At 46.0% G+C, this 21,317-nt stretch overlaps 1 protein-coding gene and 1 non-coding gene across 2 annotated transcripts; both read right to left on the reverse strand.

Annotated features, from left to right (window-relative positions):
- Positions 1–1,444: 1,444 nt before the first annotated feature.
- Positions 1,445–1,551, reverse strand: LOC120680387. Its single transcript, XR_005677653.1, has one exon. It is a non-coding gene; the product is annotated as a small nucleolar RNA R71 (small nucleolar RNA).
- A 15,142-nt stretch (positions 1,552–16,693) lies between these two features.
- Positions 16,694–18,525, reverse strand: LOC120679892 (zinc-finger homeodomain protein 10-like). Its single transcript, XM_039961555.1, has one exon. It carries the CDS (start codon positions 18,069–18,071, stop codon positions 17,019–17,021), a length of 1,053 nt encoding a protein of 350 aa, XP_039817489.1. The 5' UTR covers positions 18,072–18,525; the 3' UTR covers positions 16,694–17,018.
- Positions 18,526–21,317: the final 2,792 nt, after the last annotated feature.

Below are 21,317 nucleotides of genomic sequence, written 5' to 3' on the forward strand. Positions count from 1 at the left end.
CTGCATCGGTTGATTACGTCAGTCGATTGAGGTAGCCGTTGAAGTATAACGGCTAGTTGGAAAATGCACTCACCGGTTAAACCGGTGATGACAAAAATGGGAGCATCGGTTTAACCGGTGATAACGCTTTTTGTCAGTCTTTTTCCAACGGCTAGTTTGGGGGTGTGTGGGCTATATATATGCCACCCCACGGCTCATTTGAGAGTGCTGGAGACCAAGGAAGTATACAAGAGCCAAACATCATCTCCAACCACCTTAGAACTTCATTGTACACTATATAAGCTTAACCACACTTGTGAGAGTGCTTAGTGCATGTAATAGAGATTAGTTCTTGCGAGAGCTCCCTTGAGAGAAGTCTTGCTGCAGCAAGCAATCCTTGTGATCCGTCGTGTGACCCTCCGACTTGGTGTGGAGTGGAAACGACACTTTGTGCGGGGGAAGAGGAGTCCCCTCCTTGGTGGAGAAGCTCCGTAGTAGATTTCGGCTGGGTGACCGAGAGAGACGGTGGCGGTGCACGAGGCTCGGTGTCTTGTGGGCACTTGCCTTTGCTTGCCGGCATCGCCTTGGTGGCGTAGTGCAAGACGGTGATCGGAAGAGCCTCGGTGTCCCGTGGACGTAGGCATTTGTGTCGAATCACGTTACATGACCGTGTCTACTCGGGAGTTTGCATCCCTCTTGCACTTACCTCTTTACTTACCATATTATGTTTCCACATTTACTTTATCTTGCGTGCCTTTACTTTCCTAGTTAGTTTGTTTAGGATTGGCTATAGGTTGCAAGTATTTTGGGGTAAGTAGAGAGTAGCAAAGATAAACCTTAGTCATAACTAGCTTATATAGGACGTGTTAGGTTTATCTTATGCAAGTAGTTTGAGCCCTAGGTTAAGAAGCGATTATCGACCCTATTCACCCCCTCCCCCTCTAGGGTCGGACACCCCGGTGATCCTTACAGCAGTGCATGACCGGTTTTGGTCTACCATCCAACTTCGATCTGAATCCTTAGAGAATTGGGCAAATTGTGAGACGTCGTGTCGTCCCACCCTAGAAGAAACCCACTTGGAACCCTCGTTTATCGTCTCAGCACCACCTATGGCCAAGACTCTCAGGCAGTACTCGGCCCCGTCCAGCAGCCACATCCTTACTGGAATGACCAAGGCAACGATGGTTTTGGGCTCAAATCGGGACTGGTGAACAAGATTCAAGCGAGTCCATTCTATGGAAAGGCATCAGAAGATGCCAACGCTCACCTCTAGAATTTCCTGGAAGTACGCAGTACTATCAACCCCAGAGATACCACGATGGATAATGTCCGTCTTCGGCTATTCCCATTCTCCTTGCTAAGCAAGGCCAAGACGTGGTTCTACACCAACAAAGTAGACTTCACCACATGGGATGCCTGCTCCAATGCATTCCTGACGAAATACTTCCCGGTGGGCAAAACCAATGCCCTCCGGAGCAAAATCTCTGGATTTCAGCAGCTGCCAGATGAAGCCAATCCATAAGCTTGGGAGAGATTCCAGGAGTACATTGCAGCATGTCCCCACCACGACATGGAAGAATGGCTGATCATTCGGAGTTTCTTCCATGGCCTGAACATGCCAGCCCAGAACCACATTGATGCAGCATCGGTGGCTCATTCCTTTCGCTCAGCGTCAACGCAGCAAAAGTGCTGATAGAGAAGATTGCTTCCAACCAGAGTTGGAAAGGTGAAAGGCAGCAACAGCCCCGCAAGGGAATTCATCATATCGACAGTGTCGATATGCTTGCTGCCAAGATGGACCTTCTCATGAAGAAACTGGAGTCTCCGCATCAGGAGGCCAACCAGGTTATGGATTCTCTCATGACATACGAGACTTTTGGAGAAACTGGACACACGGGCAACTCTTGCCCGATCACCCAGGAGGAAGCTCACTTTGTTGGAGCAAACAACGCCAACAACTCTGGTCCTCAAAAGGATTGGAATTCTAAGCCCAACCACCCCTTCGGTCAACAGCAAGGTATGAATTTTAATAATAATTTTCAGCCTACTCTAAAGGACCTAGTTTATGGCCAGAAAAAGATTAACGATAATATTAGTAAGAAGTTTCTTGCTAATGATAAAATCTTGGAATCTTTGGCCGGACAACTAGAGGGCATACATTCTGTTATTAAAAACCAATTGAGCTTCAACAAAATGATAGAAACTCAAGTAGCTCAACTAGCCTCATCTTGTCCTAACAATAGCTCGGGAAAACTTCCCGGGCAACCAGAAGTCTCTCCTAAGGAGAATGTTAGTGCGGTGACTACGCGGATAGGTAAGTCCACACAAGAACCACCATATCCTAAAGATGCAGGATCTCGGCGGAAAGCCGTACCCACCAGCAATACCTCTGCTGGGGGAGAAGATCAGGAGGAGGCTGAAGAATCCAACACAACTGCTGCCCCGGAGGAAATCGTGAAACCCCCTTGAACTTCACGGGAGTTTCATGACACTACTGCCTTACCGTTTCCGGAACGGATAAGGAAGCCGGTGGCCGACGAACAATTCGGCAAGTTCATCGAGGTAATAAAAAAGTTGTATGTCAATATATCGCTTCTTGATGCTATGCAAGTCCCGACCTTCCGAAGAGTATCTGGAACACATATTTTAGTTACTCTCCACTGGGGGAGATAAATAGTACTCCTGCTTCGCCACCTTACGAGCTTGAGTGAACCGCAAGTCAGACTCAAGGCAGCGGGACTGCTTATAGGCATAGAATGTTCTAGAGTAAGAGATAGCTCATGGATGTACCTTATCTCTCTTGCAACTACCCGAATAGGCGTAGAACTAGCCGCAGTATAAAGAAAACTACATGATTGTGTTGTAGTAAGATTCCAAATGTACTCGTCTAGGACTTTCCATGTAACCATGTCCCCCCGGATATATAAGGGTGGACAGAGACCCCCTCCAAACATCAACACCTAAGGCAATACAAACAACCACACAAGACGTAGGGTATTACGCAACTCGCGGTCTGAACCTATCTAAATCTTTCTGTTCCTTGCACCATCGAGTTCTAGAGCAGTCGATCCCTACCTACAAACCTTACTGCTAAGGGTATCCCTGAGCAAGCTTGGCGGTAAACACCGACAACTGGCGCACCAGGTAGGGGATTCGGCGAGTTCATCGGCGAATTCGATGGCCGGATCAAGCGACGCCAACAACGTGCCTGAGGGCACAACCCTTGTTTTCGGTTCCTGGGAATGCACGGCTGACGGATCGGGAGGCTTCTCTAGCCACCTTGTCATGCCCAACTCGCCCAAACCGAAAGCTACCCAACTCGCCGACATCCGCGAGACCGTGGATCTCGACGAAAATAGAGTTCTACTCGAGCTTAGTTTGGACAACGCAGAAAACGTGTCGACTCCGACTCAAACTCTCGGGTCAGTGGAGTTCGGCGCAAACTCTGATTCCGAAAAACGTCACTTTTCCGAAACCCTCGGAAAATACGTGACTTATCTCAAATCGATCAAACGGCCAAAGATCAACAACTCTAAACTACTCGATGGAGTAGATCGAGTTTCACGATCAATAGAGGGATGCATCAAACTTGTAGAATCCACCCTTGGCTCATCTAAAGTACAGCAGAACCCAGAAGCATTGAACCCACCACAGGAAGGGTCGGGTGATATACTCTCAGAGATCGATCGAGTAGATTCATAGCTCGCTGACTGCATTAAGATGGCCGAAGGCACTCTGCAAAACACGAAGCAGAAATCGAGAGGAAGAATCAGCGGAGGATCTAGAAAGACAAACACTCGGCTTGTTCGGATGGGACCGTCTTTCTCCAGGAAACCTCAGAACCCTTCACCGAAACCTGCTCACATTCGGGTTCCTGAACCAGTTGAGTCCTCTTTCGATCAGGACTTTGATCAGTTCATGAATGGCCTCGACAACATTGAACCATTCGACGATCTCGAAGACTGGTCAGATAACGTCGACTTGTTCATGGATGCTATGGCCAATCCAGCCCAGCATGCTGACGCCCTTTGGGAACCGGCCAAACTCAAAAAAGGAAATGCTAAATCTCCAGAACAATCCAGCAAGTCGATTTTCGACAAACCTTGGATCAAGGAGCCTGAAGGGCTGACTCCCACTCAATCATGGCTACATTGGATGAACGAGAACACCCTCCGCGTAGAGATGGGCATCCCACTTCTTGCTCACTCAAAGCATACATATTCTAAAATCGGTGGTCTAACCAATTCCAATTCCAAGTACTCTTCCAACTTGGAACATGAGATGGATGACCTAATCCAATATAGCGAACAAGTCGAGTCCAACTTGGCTAAGATTTCTAAGTCCGATTAGGACTCCCATCGAAACTTTGTTATATATGCAACGCCGCAAGGACGGACAGTGCGCCTGAAGGAGACACAAGATCCTAACGCCTCTGGCTCTCAGCCAACAGATCTACCCTTCCAGCAGAGCACTCCACTAGACTCGTCCTCAAGGAAACAAGACCAAAAAGTTCAAGATCTTTGCCATGAAATCCTCAAGGTTCGCATCTCCGAAGTCCGCGAACCTGAGGATGAACCCACGGAGCGTCTCAACCTCGACGACTACAATTCTGATGACTTTGACGAGTATCTTTCTGACAACATGGAAACTACTCCTCCCACGGTCACAGAAGCCCAAGCTACTACCAAGCAAGATCCGCCTACACCTCCTCTAGCAGTAACAGTTACTGTGCAATTGGAAGAGCAGCACCCTACAGAAGATCTTTACGAGCGTCGTCGCCTGCATAACTAGAAGAGGGCGTTCAAGCGCCAGCGCCTAGCCAATAGCCAGCAGGAACAGCAAGGCGACAACTACGACTACACCAACTATGACCTCCGCAACGTGATCAACGTTGGTCGCGATGCACGCAATGTCATCATCTCAAGGAGAAAGGAGCGTGGGGAAATAGAGGCATACATCCTTTCTTCCAACTACCGCATCCCAGCAAAGGCCTCTGCAGCCTTCAAGAAGCACAAGCTGGCAAGTACCCGTCTCCAGGGTAAACCGCGCACCCCACATCATGAAGAAACATTTTTGGCGGAGATAAGGTAAACAAAACGCTCCTACGCAAGTGCTTTTTGCACCCAAAGAGCTCCCATACGATCTTCGAGTGTAACTCACTCCGCAAGGCCCTTGGGGCACCACTATTTTTAAAACGATCCACATCCTCCTACAGAAAGCAAATTCTATCAGAATGACACTAAGGTACAGTATTCGATTACTACATATCGACTACTCTTATCATGTACCTGCTTCGGAGGACTTGCAGCTGAAAACGTATCAGGAACAACGGAAACTTTTTTTACATCCCTGAGTAGTCATTGTACTCAACTAAACAATTCTTCATCTGAGATCTCTTCCTCCAAGTATCTTAACGAGTCAATTGTTCCCTGATACTGGAAACCAAGTGTTTCCCGGGTCTGGAGCGGCTGAATCCTTCTTTTCATCCAGTCAAACATGACTGCCTCTCCAGTCACATTCTTTTGCCTTAGATCGGCAATTCGTGCGAGTAGCTCAGAGATTTGGCTATCGTCGACTGGTTTCTTATTCCACTCAGGCCATTGAATTGGAGGGCCTGGGGTAATACCTTGTACTAATACATCCACATTTGCACTGAACAACTTCTCTTGCATTTGATCTGACCACTATGCTTTGATTGTTTATCCATGACACAGAAACAGAAGAGAACACAGAGAAGAACCCAGCTTAGATCTCACTGAAGAATTAGATGTCATGGAGGCCTTCGAGACCTGCCATACAAGCTCCAAAAAAGGCCTGAGTGAACTGGCAAGAGAAGCACTTGTAAGTTCAGTTGTTTCCTATCTTCAATATATTTGCATCAGGTCATATGAGGCAACATGGTTCATTCATTTAATATGCTGTGATTGCTACCCTTGCTAATCCGAACATGCTATCAGAGATTCATTTGTTGCTATATCCCTCCATTGTTACCACTGAAAATCTAGTGGCAACTTCAATCAGTTTATGTCAATGCAAATTGGTTATTTTTTCATTATAAATAGCTTCTGTCACATGTTTTCCTCAAATTATTGCAACAAGTAACAACTCTTATCTTGTTGTTGGCCATTACCATTAACATGTACCCTTTTTCTGTCCATGATATTTCAGCTAAATATGCAAGCTTTGAGGGTTGAACCTGTTGCTGAAGGTGAGACGCCACCATCCAATGTGCAGGTCGTGTCCAAGGTGCTCTCCCAGAACAGCTCGCACCATTTACTGAAGAGTGTTGGCATCAAAACACCGACATCCTCCAAGTCATCTTCATCAAAGGAAAGCGAGCTTCGCGAAGAACTGGCAGCTGAAGCGGCGGCTGCTGTTCAAGTTGAACTCGACGAGCTCAAGAAGAAAAATGAAGAAGCTGTGGAAAAGTAGGCGAGGACACAAATGGAGCTGGAGGAGTAGAAGAAGCAAACAGAGAAGAACACCAAGGAGTTGGAGGAGAACAATGCTCTCCTGAAGAAGCTCTTGACCTTCCATGCTAATGCTTCTTCTTCGACATGAGGGCTGCTGGTCAATGCTGCTATGATTGGCCTGCTCATTTTGGGTACTCAATAACTAAAGTTGCTCCTGGCTGGCAACTTTAGTTTATATGATGTTATGTTTCTGCAAACCAAACTGTAGTGTGATGTGATGCTGTGAACTCAGTTCTGTGTTGTCCACTTAGTGGCAAATTCTGATTTTATTAATCTATGGAATTGTGTGGTCATTCTAGTATCTTTTGCAAATTTGAATTCAAATATTATCTGCACTTCTGTGACCAAAGTGATGGTAAATCTGTGACAATTGAAAGTGTGTTTTGTGTCGAATTCAAAGCCTGATCTGTGTCGATTTCTAAATGTAATCTGTGACGATTGAAAGCTTGTTGTGTGTCAAATTCAAAGCCTCATCTGTGTCGATTTCTAATTGTAATATGTGACGATTTGAAAGAATGACGTCATCCGCCACGTCAGCTTGACGTCACCCGCTGCGTCAGCTGCCACGTCATCGATGACGTCAGATGCCACGCAATCAATGACGTCAGCAGCCACGTCAGCGCTGACGTCATCTGCCAGCGTGGCACACGCCGTCCGGACGCTAGCAAACAACCAGTTATGACGAGAAAACGGGTACATCTGTGACGAAATCGATTCGTCATCGAACACAGACGCCGTTAACGACACCGTGAGAGGCGACCGGCAAACGGCGGATTATGACGAAAACGGTGGTTCATCAATGACCAAAACCAATCATCATAGATTGAATTAGCTTCTGTGACCGCAGACATTTCGTCACAGAATGGAGACACATCTATGACGAAAATGTCACTTTCGTCACAATAGATCAAATGTGACGCATCTTCTGTGCCGAAGTGATTTTTGTCACAAAATCGTCACAAATGGAACTCTGTGACGATCTAGGCGTCTTCAGTGACGAAAAGTGAACGTCACTGATGATCACATCCCTACTAGTGTGGGCAGCTTTCCCACTGGTTTCCTATATAGAACCACTTGGGTTTCTAGTCGATTACTTTACTACTAAGACTATAAGGGATATAAACTTTATCTTTTCTCTGTCTAAGTTGAAGACCCGCACCGCCTACTACATCTAAAATGTAAGAATCTGGCTACGGTTTAAGGTGGAAAAGGAATCGAAAGAGTTCAAAATGGGGCTCTATGCCCAGAAAAGCTTCGCACAAATGCACGAAGATCGAAATGTGAACTAAGGAATTGGGGGTCAAGTGATGAAGCTGGATCTTGTAGTAGCGCAGGAGTCCAAAGAAGAAAAATGAACAAGGAAACCCCAATCCTCATTCCAGATAAGGAGCAAAAGCAACAATTTCGTCCGTATTCTCATACGGACGATCTTCACCCAAGGCAGGACGACATTGGACGATGGATTTGTCGAGCCAAAGACCAGCAGAAACTAAGGTTTCTAGGTCAGATTCAGAGCACTTACTTGCGATCCATCCCTCTTCGCTTGTTGGTTCCACAGCCGCTCCCTTGCCCTTGCTCGACTTCTTGGGGGCCATTCGGAAATCTACAGAGCGCTTCACATGCATACACTGACTAAAAACCCTAAGGAGGATTTGGGGGCAAGGGAAGAGCTGGAAGTTTATCTGGGGGCTTGACGGCAAGAACAGATCTAAACAATAACAGCGAATGGCGACCGGTGGGGTAAAAAGCTAGTTACCGTTTCATTTTATAATGATGGTGGCAACATGGTAAAATTCTCAAAAGCCCACAATCTGTTGCCAATCACGGAAAAGGCGGGATTTTCTGAGACATCTCCTTTTTTCTAAGATTATATTCTGGAAAAAAACACTCACATTCGTGGACAACTACTTGACTCATCTTTCTTCAAATGGGATTACATTCCAGAATAAGGAAAAGTACTCGACACAGTACAACTACTCGATATTACAACTCGAGTACTTTTTCCTAACTAAGCTTTACAAATGACTCGGACCTGCATGCACAACGCCTGGATCTCTTGGAGCTTCTAGTCGACGCCTGCTGTAGCTAGATCGGCCTGAGGCCATAACAAAGTATAAACATGTTATTCCCATCAAGGGAATAATGATACTTGTATTCTGGGAGAAAAGTTTCAAGAGTTTGGAGGCAAATTACAGTAATCGCCTCGCAAAATCTCTTGTAGCATCTTGCGGAGAAATTTCTCCTTCTCCCTGAATATGTTGTGACAAGATTAAGTCTCCTTACCAGAGATATTAGTTCTTGGGCACCCATAGACATGCAAGTCCAAGGATGTGACACAACAACACTCAACCCATCGACCCCAAACCTGCCTCATTGGAATATGCAAGGACATGATGTCCAAAATAGATTCGATGAGAGCATTGGGGTTGCAGGATGAGGTAGCAGTGACTTCTCTTGTCACTCGCATCTTCTCTTCTAGCATCTTTTGTTGGAAAGAACTACACAAACTTCAGGAGGGCGAGAGCAAGAACACCAAATGCAAGCCATAGCTCCAGAATACTAGTGCTTCTAGCAAAGACTTCTCTCCCACCTTTTTATAGCCGCAAGGGACTGTATTGGAGGACAACCCGTGACACTACAGTGGCAGGATTCACGAGCATAATAATGTAGATTCTCCATACAGTTTAAGTTCCATGTGAGCACACAGTAAACAGATATACATCCTGAGTTTTATTTCTGAGGATATTTCGGGTGCAATCAGTGTGGTGTATCCAATCGAATCATTTTTTGGGATTTTTGACCCGAAAAAGAGGTCTTTTCGGATACCGGATCTGATGAATTCTGCAAATATTTTAAAGAATAAAATCTGATGCCACGTCTTGAATCCTTTATTCTAAATCCTTACTCGGGGGCTACCCACAGTATAAGGAATTTTGATTTAAGGCTCGGGGGCTGCGGGATATGTGCATCAGAGATTTATTTTTCAATTTTTTTAGAAAATAATGAAGGTAAAAGACTGAACTGACCCTCAGCCTGATTCTGCGATTCAACCTAAGGCTCGGGGGCTACTCCATATGGAGCGCGAGTACTTCGCGCACCATATATGATCAAGATTTCAGGGCTTGAGCACCTCACAGCCTCGGAGCAACCGGAAGTACTTGGAGGACTACTCGATGAGTCTGAAGGAAGGCCCGGAAGCAACCAGAAGGATATTCTAACTACTTGAAGTACTTGAAGACGCCCAGCCAAGTACTCGACGCCTACAGGACTCGGCTACGAAGAGCTCGGGGGCTTGTCATACCCGGGGCAGCGGGACTGCTTATAGGCATAGAATGTTCTAGAGTAAGAGATAGCTCATGGATGTACCTTATCTCTCTTGTAACTACCCGAATAGGCGTAGAACTAGCCGCAGTACAAAGGAAACTACCCGATTGTGTTGTAGTAGGATTCCAAATGTACTCGGCTAGGACTTTCCATGTAACCCTGTCCCCCCGGATATATAAGGGTGGGCAGGGACCCCCTCCAAACATCAACACCTAAGGCAATACAAACAACCACACATAACTCAATGCAACTTGATTTTGCTGGCATTCTACCAAGAAATCGACTAAAGCTTTCGACTTGATGGCTGTTCTTGACTTGAAATCGATCTCGAGTGCTCCTTTCTACTACACACTTGGAGATGTGTCTAGTTCCATCCTGATTGTGGAGAATATCCGCTAGTGAATTGACAAGTAAGAAACCTTTGATTCAGGAAGTACTTCGCTGACGAAGTAGACTGTCCTCTGCACTTCGAAAGCATTGCCTTCCTCAGAGCGTTCTACCAGGATGGTTGTGCTGACGACATGGGCAGTCGATGTGAAGTCTCGCCTGGTAGTAGGGTTGTGAGGACAGGTGGCGACTGGAGGTGCTGCTTGAGGTCCTTGAGTGCTTGGGCTGCCTCTTGTGGCCACCGGAACTTATCTTGCCATTTGAAAGGCTTGAAGAAAAGTAAGCCCTATTCTCCAAGTCCGAAAAGGAATATGACTAACATCGCCATACAATATCAAAGGCATGGGAGTCCCAATCATAATTAGGGTGTGTTTGCAGAGCTTCTAGAGTTGATTCTCTGATAAATCCAGCAGGAGCTCTGCCAAATAGTTTTCTCTGATTCTGTAAAGTGATTCTGTGAATTAAACTAAGAGACTGGGAGTTAAAAAAAAGTAGCTTGCCCTGTGAGATGATCATCCATCCTGATTTTAAAAGATCACGCTAGAGAATTGATGAGGACATCGCTGCATCGGATGCGTACACGTTGAAGTCCGACTCGTCTACAACTTGGACTTCGTTTCCTTCTCGGATTCCAGAAATAGTCTGCACCAAAAACAACGCCACGGCCACATAAAGAGTCCGTTTGAGGATAACTTTATATGGTTGGAACGATAATTTCATAACCTTTCCAACGCCACCAGATTCAAGTCCATAGCTATTCTGAGTCAACGGCAATTCACGAAACAAGTCGACGTCCAGAATCTGGAAAGGTGCTGCGCCACCTCTTTTGGGCCAATGGCCCGTGTGTCGTGGCGGGCCTTAAGCCCAAGTTGAGGGCGCCCACCTCTAGTCGCCCCAACCCTAGGTCACCTGGTTCTTCTATAAACTCAGTAGCCGCCGCCGTTTAGACTCGGGTTTTGTTTAGTCTTGAGTTTTCCTTTGAGGAACAGGCATTACATCGTTGTATCTGTGGTGACAAGTCCTTATACATTGATCTAGGGCCCCCGTTCTTGATCTCCTCCACTGTGTCGATTAGTCCTTTGGAATCGAGTTCTTGAACCCCACTTTGATTTTTGCTTCATACACATCTGCAATTTCAGATTGTGTGTTTATCTTTTCTTACTTGTGTTCTTCGATTCGCTTGCAGGAAAAGCCTTCTTGGCGAGATCAATCAAGTTGTGCTTGGTTGATAACCAGCAGAGCGGTGGTGTAACGGTTGCAGGCTTCGAATTCGTGTCTGATTAGAAGTCGGATCGCCAACGTCACGTACTCCATCAATCGAATCTACCCTACCTCTCGGAAGATCGAGCCTAGTCTTCATCAAGAATCAAAGAGAGTAACTTTCAGCAACCGAATTATTTCTCTTAGAGAACTAGCTCCCATAGAGGTCCAATAGAGAATCAGCTACGAGTCAAAAAAAAATAGAGAATCAGCTATAGGAGTTCTTTCAAATGCATCCTTAGTCCTCAGCTTCGTTGCTATAATATCCACAAGGACTCTTGGTTTGTGGAGGGCGTGAAAGCTATTACTCAATTCCAAAGAAGCGATACCGAGTGCCACCCAAAACTGTCAACTGCATGCAGAAATATCAGTGGTGTTTGTCAATTGGGTTCCGTTTGTTATCCGGGACATAGACTGTTTTTGGTCTTTTGGACCCATTTGCATATCACCTGGCGCAACTTTTATTGGAATTGCTTTGTACTACTCCATTGAGAATGTGGCTGTGGGCCTGTGGCATGAAAAATCATTTTTGTGTGGATTTGTGAAAAACAAGGTGCACATAGAACACTAAAAAATTGTAGAATCCTTGAGGATTCTTTTACCAATTCTAAAAATCACTTCCAGGTTTTCTTTTCGGCATTTCAACGAAGGGAAGAAGATACCCCCACCGGAGGCATTGCATTCCAGGGCTTTCCCATGGGAAATACACCGTAGCGCTGAAAAAACACTGTAGCATATTGTAGCACTTTTCGTTTGTTTGTGATAAATATTATTCTATCATGACCTAACTAGGCTCAAAAGATTCATCTCGCAACGTACATCAAAATTATACAATTAGTTTTTTTTATTTACCTACATTTAGTACTTCATGTATGGGTCACTTGCTATATTTAATATTTCGATGTGATGGAAAATTTGGAAAGTTTGGGGACCTAAACACACCCCAGGGCAACTGACAATCAAAGTGTTTACAGCAAGTGCAGTCTAGGACTGTAGGAGTTACAAATCAAAAGAAGAGCCTGTTTCACAGAAAGAAAAATCAAAAGAGGACCCAAGTTTACGGATGGGAGAACCCGACTTTTCAAAGAGGAGCTGTGCTACACGGAGAAGAATCCGGTTAGCTTTGCTTATCAGCTGCTCCTGCGTTCGAAACAGAACAGTTTTTGAGTTCCGGCTTTTTTCATTACACAGTTGAGGGTTTGGTTACTGTAGCACTTTTTTTATTTGATAATTAGTATCCAATCATGAACTAATTAGGCTTAAAAATTCATCCTATCCTTTATTGTTAAACTGTGCAATTAATTATTTTTTAAAATTACATTTAATATGTTATACATGTGTCTAAAAATTTAATATAACAAAAAATCTTAATTTTTTTTTTAAAACTAAACATGGCCTGATCGCTAGGACAGGCCGTAGGCTGCTTGCTGGTCTTTGGCGCCCATCCCCTGGGCCCTGGCAGCAACGTTGCTTGTGCAGATTGCCCAAATCTTTTGCTTGGCTGCACATCTTTTCCAGACAAGTACTGTGCGCATCATAGCCGCTGCCCGCTGCCCACTTGGACACTAGCCATGCTCAGCTGCGTGCTTAGGTTGTGTTTAGTTCGCGAAAAAAATTTAGTTTAGGTACTGTAGCATTTTGTTGTTATTTGTCAATTAATGTCCAATAATGAACTAATTAGGTTTAAAAAATTCTTTTCATTATTTACGGTTGAACTATATAATTAATTATTTTTTTCCACTGTATTTAGTGCTCCATGCATGCATCCATTTTGGTAACTAAACAGGGTCTTGGTGGAAACAGGAGCTGTATTTTACGGACTAGCGTAGGATACGGATGCGAAACAGATAGTAGATATTCAAATTATCCAATATTTGTATCCGTTTAAATATTAATATGGATATTTGTATCCGCATTCGAATTGAATGTGGTAGTAAAATGGATATATCCGAATCCGATTTTCATTGATGTTCTCCATTTGATTCCACGTCCGTATTCAATAATATCCCAATACTATCCACATCCATTTTGATTCATAAACTATTTAAAAAATTATTAATTTCTCACCGCGCATATTATTAATTTTTATAATAAAGATATAAAAAATTAAATTTACTTTTTGTGTTCTTGTTTTATCTAAGAATTACTTCTATACTTTTTATTTATATGTAATAAAATATGTTTGTTGCAATATACTCCATCGGTCCCAAAATAAATGCAATTCTAAGATCAGATACGCAAACCAATGCATGATGTGAAATTACAAAAATACCCCTTGTCTTTTAGAAGAAAGATTTGGATACTGTCTTATCTCTTTTGTAAGAATACTCCGGAAACTCTTGTCTTTTATAGTAGTTGGGTCAAAATAGCATTTTTTTTGTGGGACAAATTTCAAACTCTAGATGTGCAATTATTTTGGGACGGAGGGTATATTTTTATTTCTAATTTTATTTTTATGTATTTATTTATTAACATATGTATTGATAAATAAATTATTTTTAACTAGCTATCTATATTACTTTAGTTTGTATATGTATAATGATTATAAAAATCTAAAACTACTAATAAAAAAATGGCTAAACATTAGTTCATATATCAAGTCAATATCCGAATTAGAATCCGAATCCGAGGCATCCATTTTACATTCGTATTCGAGAATATATGAATATGTATCCGTATTCGATTTAAAATGTGGTAAAATGTGCTATTCGAATTCGATTCTATGTGAATTCGATCCATTTCCATCCTCAGCCTAGACATTTGTGTCGCATGCATTATGTAGGGCAGGTGCACGTTGTAGTTCTCTAATCCTGTGATTAGCGGCTAATCATTGTGTTCGCTTGGCTTGTCAACCAACCAGTCATCAGTACTGTTCTCTCATAGTAAATCAACACCAGACCACCAGTCATCAGCTACCAGCCAGTCAGCAGTGCTGTTCTCTCATAAGAAATCAGCATCAGCCATCAGCCACAATAAAAACGAACACAACGAATATTGTTGGGAGAGGATTGAAAGGAAAGGGAGATAAGGTCCATCTCAGTGCACAGTTTCATAGCACAGTTATTTAAATTTAAAACTAGATAACATTGATAGATAAGTTTTATGGCGAAAAAATATCATCATATTCTATAAAACTCTATCATTAAAATTAATAATATTTAATGTTATGAAAGTTTTTATGAAACTGTGTTGACATGAAATTCTTTATGAAACTCTCGTTGACACCAGCGTAACAGGTGCAGGTACAGCAAAAAATAGTCTGCAACCCTAAAGCTTGAAGTCTAAACCCTAAAAGCCAGTAGGCAGCATGCTGCCACGGCGCCGGGAGCAGAGCTATGCATTGCCAAGGGCATAGGGTCAGGATTCTGTGTACCATACTAGTATAAAGCGAGATTACCTCTCAGCTTTCACTCCAGCTGCGATGAGTAGCAACCCTGAAAATGCCATCATACAGGGACCATCATACGTGTTTAGTTCACGAAATTTTTTAGATTTTGGTATCGTAGTATTTTTGTTGTTATTTGATTATTAATATCTAATAATAGACTAATTAGGTTTAAAAAGTTCATCTCGTTATTTATAGTAAAACTGTATAATTAATTATTTGTTTCAACTGTATTTAATACTCCATGTATGTGTTCGAAGATTCGATGTAACGTATACTATAGAAATTTTTTTGGAAACTAAACATAAACAGGGTCAGGGAATCGCCGTTCGCTCATCTTCGATTCAAACCACCTTCTGATCGCCGTGCCATTCTGCACGAGCGAAGGAAGCAGATCGCGGCTTAGGGTTCCTTCATCGTCGGCTCGCTCCGCTAGAAAACAAACAGGGGAGACGATCACAATGCCACTGCTTGGAGCTTTCTTCCCCTGCCGGCAGCCGGAGCGACGCTACTGCCAGGTAAGGATGGATCTAAACATTCGAATTCTTAGAACAAATTTGATATTTTAAAATAGATATGCTTAAAATTTTATGTTAATTTTTTTTATATTATCAAACATATTATTACACATAAGAATAAAATTTTGTATAAATTTTTTTATGTATTATTTGCTCCCTACAATTAAAAAGGTGAAAAAAGATTCGTATCCGTATCCGATCCGTATTCGAATTTTTATATCTGTTATTTGAGAATATATATGATAAATTTGAGGTTTAGTTTTTATGAATCTTTACAAGATCAATGTTAAATACAAGGCTATGAATTTACATAGTAAATTCTATATCTTATTTATCCATAATCGAAGAAAAATAACTAAAAATCTGACATTTGAATAGACATCCGAATCCATCCTTATGCCAGGCACTGGGGGCCGTCGGCGCCTTCCCTTCTTTTCGGCGGCGGCCGTGGCTTTTTCAGGGACCGAGCGCGACAAAACCAGGCGGCGCCCGCCCGCCCTGTGTCCCGTTCCGGCGTTCGGCGTCCCCCACCGCCCGCCGGAGCGGACTGCTCACTCCGGCTGGCCTGACGCCCTGCAAGTTCCACTCCGAAAGCACAGGGCGCTTTCCGTCGTCGCCGATCAGATCCAGCAGCAGAAGCCTTCATCATGTGTCTCATAGGCTCTCTGTTAGTTCCATTCTAGATTTCTTAGAACAGATATTTTAGCCTATGCATGAAAGATCAAATGAAGTCTATTTGCAAAACCTCTTCATATATGAGTATAATTTTTCGCGATGAATTTAATGACGGTAATTAATCGATGATTAGCTACAGTGATACTACATTAATCTTCCTCAAATCACGCGGTCAAAGGGCTCATTAAAATCTTCAGGATTTCTAGTGCAGAGTTCTAAAATTGGTTTTATAAACTAATTTTATTTGACACCGTAATTACCGGTTAAAATATTACTATTTGCTTGAAAAAACCAAACCAGACAGTGCCTCGTAGTGGACCATCGTTGTGCTGAGAAACTTGGCGCGCTGCAATGTGGCCCCCCACTGCATGTGCAAGGAGCAAGAGCTGTGTATGTATGATCATTCATTGAAGCTGCCGAGCACGCCACGAGCCGTTTCAGTTTCACGAGCTGGGGACTGGGGTGGCATTGACACTGTAGCTACCGGCCGGCCAGTGGGCCACCCGGTCTTTACTGTTGCTTGCTGTACTTCCCTGGGCACTTGACTGCCGCTGGTGCTTTGCTAATCGATGATGCCAATGAACGGTCGTTTTTCAGGCTTCCACACGAAACAAACGCAGGTCACCACTCGAAAACAAAAGGCACCCCACAGCCAGCAGGAACGGAATGAATGTGGTACAGACTACAGAGCATTTGGAACTCATCGAAACAATTTGATTGGAACAAGCATTCGAGAACAGCTTGAGGCCAAGATGAAGACAAATACCCGCGACCATCATCCACAGCTCAAGAACACGAACAATTTGCTACGGCTAAGCACCAATCTACCACCTGCTAGTGCTGTACTCATCAGCGCTAATCCTGAATCATCATTACATCGTCAGATCCCGAAAGCCCACGTTTTGGTACATCTTTCTTGGGCTCCACCATTAACAAAGACCAGCGAGCTTCACCAGCGCCATGCATTAGGGTTGGTTGGTTAATTAGACACGAGGCTACGAAGAGAGCCACGACTGATTAGCGCGACGAGGCGGACAGCGGGGAGTCGGCGCCGCTCGCCGTCGATGGCACCGGATGGACGACGCGGAAGTAGTCGGCGGTGCCGTTGATGTTGAAGTCGGCGTGGACGGGCGCGCGCGGCGGCGGGGGAGGAGGCGCCGGGGCGGCAGGAGGGGCGGCGGCGGCGGGGGAGGAGGACGAGGCGCTGCGGCGCGCGCTGTGGCCGGCGACGAAGTTGTGCTTGTTGTTGTGCATCCAGACCTTGAAAACGCCCTTGGTGACGCCGATCTCGCGGCAGCTCTCGTCGACCACCGCCTCGTCGCGCTTCTGCAGCCGCCACCCGAGCCGCTCCGACAGCGCCTGCATCCGCTGCTTCTGCTCCGGGCTGAACTTGGTGCGGAACCGCTTCCGCGCCGCCGCGGCGCCGGGCGAACCCGCCGGGCCCGGGGGCGCGGGCGGCCTTGGCGCGGCCACGGGGGTAGAGGCGCCCGGCACGCCGGTGCCCAGCGCGAGGTGCATGTGCGGCGCCGGCGGGAGGTAGCCCGGCATCCCCACCACCGGCGCCGGCAGCGGCGACAGCGGGCGGTCCTCGTCGAAGTCCGACCCCTCCTCGTCCGACGACTCGGTCTCGTCGTCGAAGGCGGCCGCCGGCAGGCGGTCCTCTGGCGCCTCCTCGCCCCGCGGCGCGCGGGCGTCACGCGCGACGTGCGGCGCGGCGGACGGCTGCGGCGGGGGCGGGGGCAGCGCGAGGAGGGGCGGCGAGGGCGGCGCCTCGTGGACCCGGCGGTGGAAGTTGCGGTGGCAGCCGCACGCGGCGCACCGCAGCGAGCCCGGGTCGGCGGGGTCGGCCTCCGGCGACGGCATGAACTCGCCGCACCCGTCGAGGGCGTGCCCGCCCAGGCTCGCCGCGTGGTTCTTGAGGCACTCCCGGTACACCCACGCCACCCACGCCTCGCCGGCGCCCCACGCCGCAACCGCGGGCCTCGTCTTCTTGCCCGGCGCCGCAGCCGCCGCGCCGCCGCCGTTCAGGAACAGCGTGGGCATGTACTTGACGTCCACCACCGCCTCCATCCCCTCTCCGGCTCCCTGCTGCCTCCGGCCCAGCTCCGCCGCCGCCCTCGCCGCACACAACACCCCCACCAGGACTCCAGGAGCCCACCAAGATCACCGGCCGCGCCTGCCCCGGCTGTCCTGCTGCCCCCGGGCCGGGAGGAAGGACACGGACACGGACGAGGTGGGGCGGGGAAAGGTACAGCTAGGGAGGTGAAGAGAGGCGAGGGAATGAACAGAGCCGGCGAGCTGAGAGCGAGAGTGACTGTGAGAGCCTGAGAGGGATGTGAGTGAAATAAATACACGAGTACTCCGTACTAATTAATTAGCATATGCATATGCAGACTCGATGGCTCGATGAGCAGGGTGGTGATGCAAGACGAGTGCGAGGGGAGGGTACAAGTGTACAGTGGCGCAGGCCACGTTTTGAGCTGCGAGGCCGCCGCGCATGGCGCGGTGGCAAGCCTAGGCGGTGGCTCCCTCTGCCCTGATGGAGTAGGGAGGGATCAGAGGGCTAGCAATCGGCGCGCGTAGGCCTGGGTGGGAATCACGACGGCACATGAGACGAGCTGCCCAGGTGAGGGAGGGAGGGAGGGAGCACGCGGAGACGAGGAGTGGGGACGGGGGGGAGTGGTTGTCATGCCGGATAGGCCGCAGGATGCTGATCGCACGTCGATGGTGCGCCGGGGAGTTGGACCCGGGCGGGGGCCGGAGGGACGGACGGGATATGACTGGCACGGGTGCCATCGGACCGTTGGATCGGTACTGCGGCGCATGTGCTCGTTCTCCCGGTTCGGAGTGAATTGAGAGGCCGTTTAGTTTCCAAAAATTTTTGGGTAAAAATTTTTGGGATCGTTTGACCACTCATTAGGAGTACTTAATATAGATTAATTATAAAACTAATTACACGGATAGATGGAAAATCGCGAGGCGAATCTATTAAGACTAATTAATCTGTCATTAGAGATTGGTTACTGGAGCACAATATTGTCTAATCATTGTATAATTAGGTTCATTAGATTTGTCTCGTGATTTCACCTAGAGTTATGGAATGAGTTTTATCAGTTATTCACATTTAATACTCTAAATTAGTGTCAAACGTTACAAGCTATTGTAGCGCATGAAAATTTTTAAGTACTAAACAGGCTCTGAAGCGCGGCAGCCTGTATTTTCCGGCACTCGGGGAACAAATATATAATCTGCCTGAGTCCCGACTAATTACTAAATTTTAGATGATCAAATTTTAATCCATATCTATTTGGATCCATGGTTTAAACTTTACATGAAACCCATATATAAATAAAATGCATATATAAATATGAAATGTCGTTTTTTGCATTTATATTTTAATGTCGATGTGCATTCATGCCTATAGTCACAGCGAAAGACTGAACCAGAGAGTACATATATTCAGTTCGCTTCACGGGCTGTCTATACAATCCCGTCCCACCTTTATTTCTTTATTTTTCCTGCCCGCCCATTTTCAAATTTAAAGACAAATACAAAAATGGGTAGGAAGCGGAAAGGGAGTGTATCCCACCCATATTTACAGGATTCTGTTTTTAACCGGGATCATCACGCATTAGTCCCATATTTATAAAATTAAAAAAAAAATTATTAGACACATCGTATATCCTCTCTTGTTCCCCAACATTGATCGATGCATTTCACGTTTAAACATAGAAAACATGAAGCCTTAATCATATTTTTTTTAAAAAAGATAGCTTACGAGTGTGTTGTGTTATATTCATACATAGTAAATGGACAATAATGTCTTTCGATAAATTTTTCGGTTCCCACCCATTTCCGTTGCCCGTACATCCCGTTTCGCTCACATTCCCGATTATTCCGCTTCGGCTCCCGTTTCTCGTAATACAATATAGAAACGGAAACATTGAATGGTTTTCTCACTCGTTCCCTTCCATTTTCATCCCTAATGCAATCGGACAGGTAAAAACCAGTTGGACCGGTCGGTTTTTTAAAGTACCGATGAACCGGGCCGGTTTCAATTGAACAGGACAGTTTTTCATATCAGCTTCATATGCGCTCCAAATTAGATAAATAATATTCTATTTTGATTATTTCGATTAGCTCTGAAAGTGATCGGGTGCTCTAGCCTAAGAGGGGGAGGGGGTGAATTAGGCACTAATAAAAACTCAGACCTATGGCTCCAACTAGTTTGCACAAAACTTAAACTAAAACATGCTATCAAAAAGTGCAACTAGGTTGTTCTAGTGAAAAACCCCTATCCCAAAAGAGTTTAGCAACCTATAGCCTTTCCTACCAAGAAACTATTCTATGAAAGTAAAGGCATACAAATTACTAGAAAGAAATGCGGAAGCTTAAAGAGCGGGATAGGAGATAGCAAACTCTTGACGCGGGTGTTTATCCCGTGGTTCGGTTAGCCACAAAGGCACACCTACATCCACGTTGTTGTAGCACTCACTAAGAGTATTGCTACTCGGCCACCAAGTCTCTTCCGTGAACACAATCACGGTCACCTTGGCCCCGTGTTCCACTAAGGAGCTTCTCCACAAAGGATGGGGGTCTCCACGTCCCCCGCACAAAGGTGTCGTCGCCGCTCCACACCAAGTCGGAGGGTCGATGACGTTGCCGGCGAGCTCCACGCTCCAAGGTGCCGGCGCACCAAGCTCTTGTTTTGGTTCACTAATGAACCACAGCACAAAGGCTCTAAGCCTTGCAAACTCACTCACTAAGAGCTAATCCTTTACACAACACTCTCAAAGTGTGCTAAGGGCTAAGGATATGATCTTGATGCTTTTGTATGGCTTGGAGATGTTCTTGGGTGTGTGTGGGATGTCCAGCAACTCCAGCAATCTTCAAATGGCCGGGGTGAGGCGTATATATAGGCCACCAAGTCTTGTAGCCGTTGCTCCAACGGTTAGCTGAAAATCTGCGTACCACCGGAAGAACCGATGCCTCTTGGCAGGGTAGCGTCGGTTCATCCGGTCACTCATAACACGAAGTAGCCGTTGGACTCCTGATGGCTGACGCAGAGACCACCGGTTGAACCGATGCTTTGCACCGATGCCTCACCGATTCAACCGGTGCTGAAGGAATCTTCTCCTGGACGCTGACGTCATTACACCGGTGGTATGCACCGATGCACCGTCGGTTGAACCGGTGCTGAAGAAACTTCTTCTGGGCACTTGACATCGTCTCTGGTACAAAGGACGGCCATTGCACCGATGCCCTATTTTAGACCGTCGGTTCAACCGGTGCCTATAGGCTGACTTGGCTTCGATT

The sequence above is a fragment of the Panicum virgatum genome, chromosome 6N (genome assembly GCF_016808335.1).
Source record: "Panicum virgatum strain AP13 chromosome 6N, P.virgatum_v5, whole genome shotgun sequence".
NCBI classification, from domain to species: Eukaryota; Viridiplantae; Streptophyta; class Magnoliopsida; order Poales; family Poaceae; genus Panicum; species Panicum virgatum.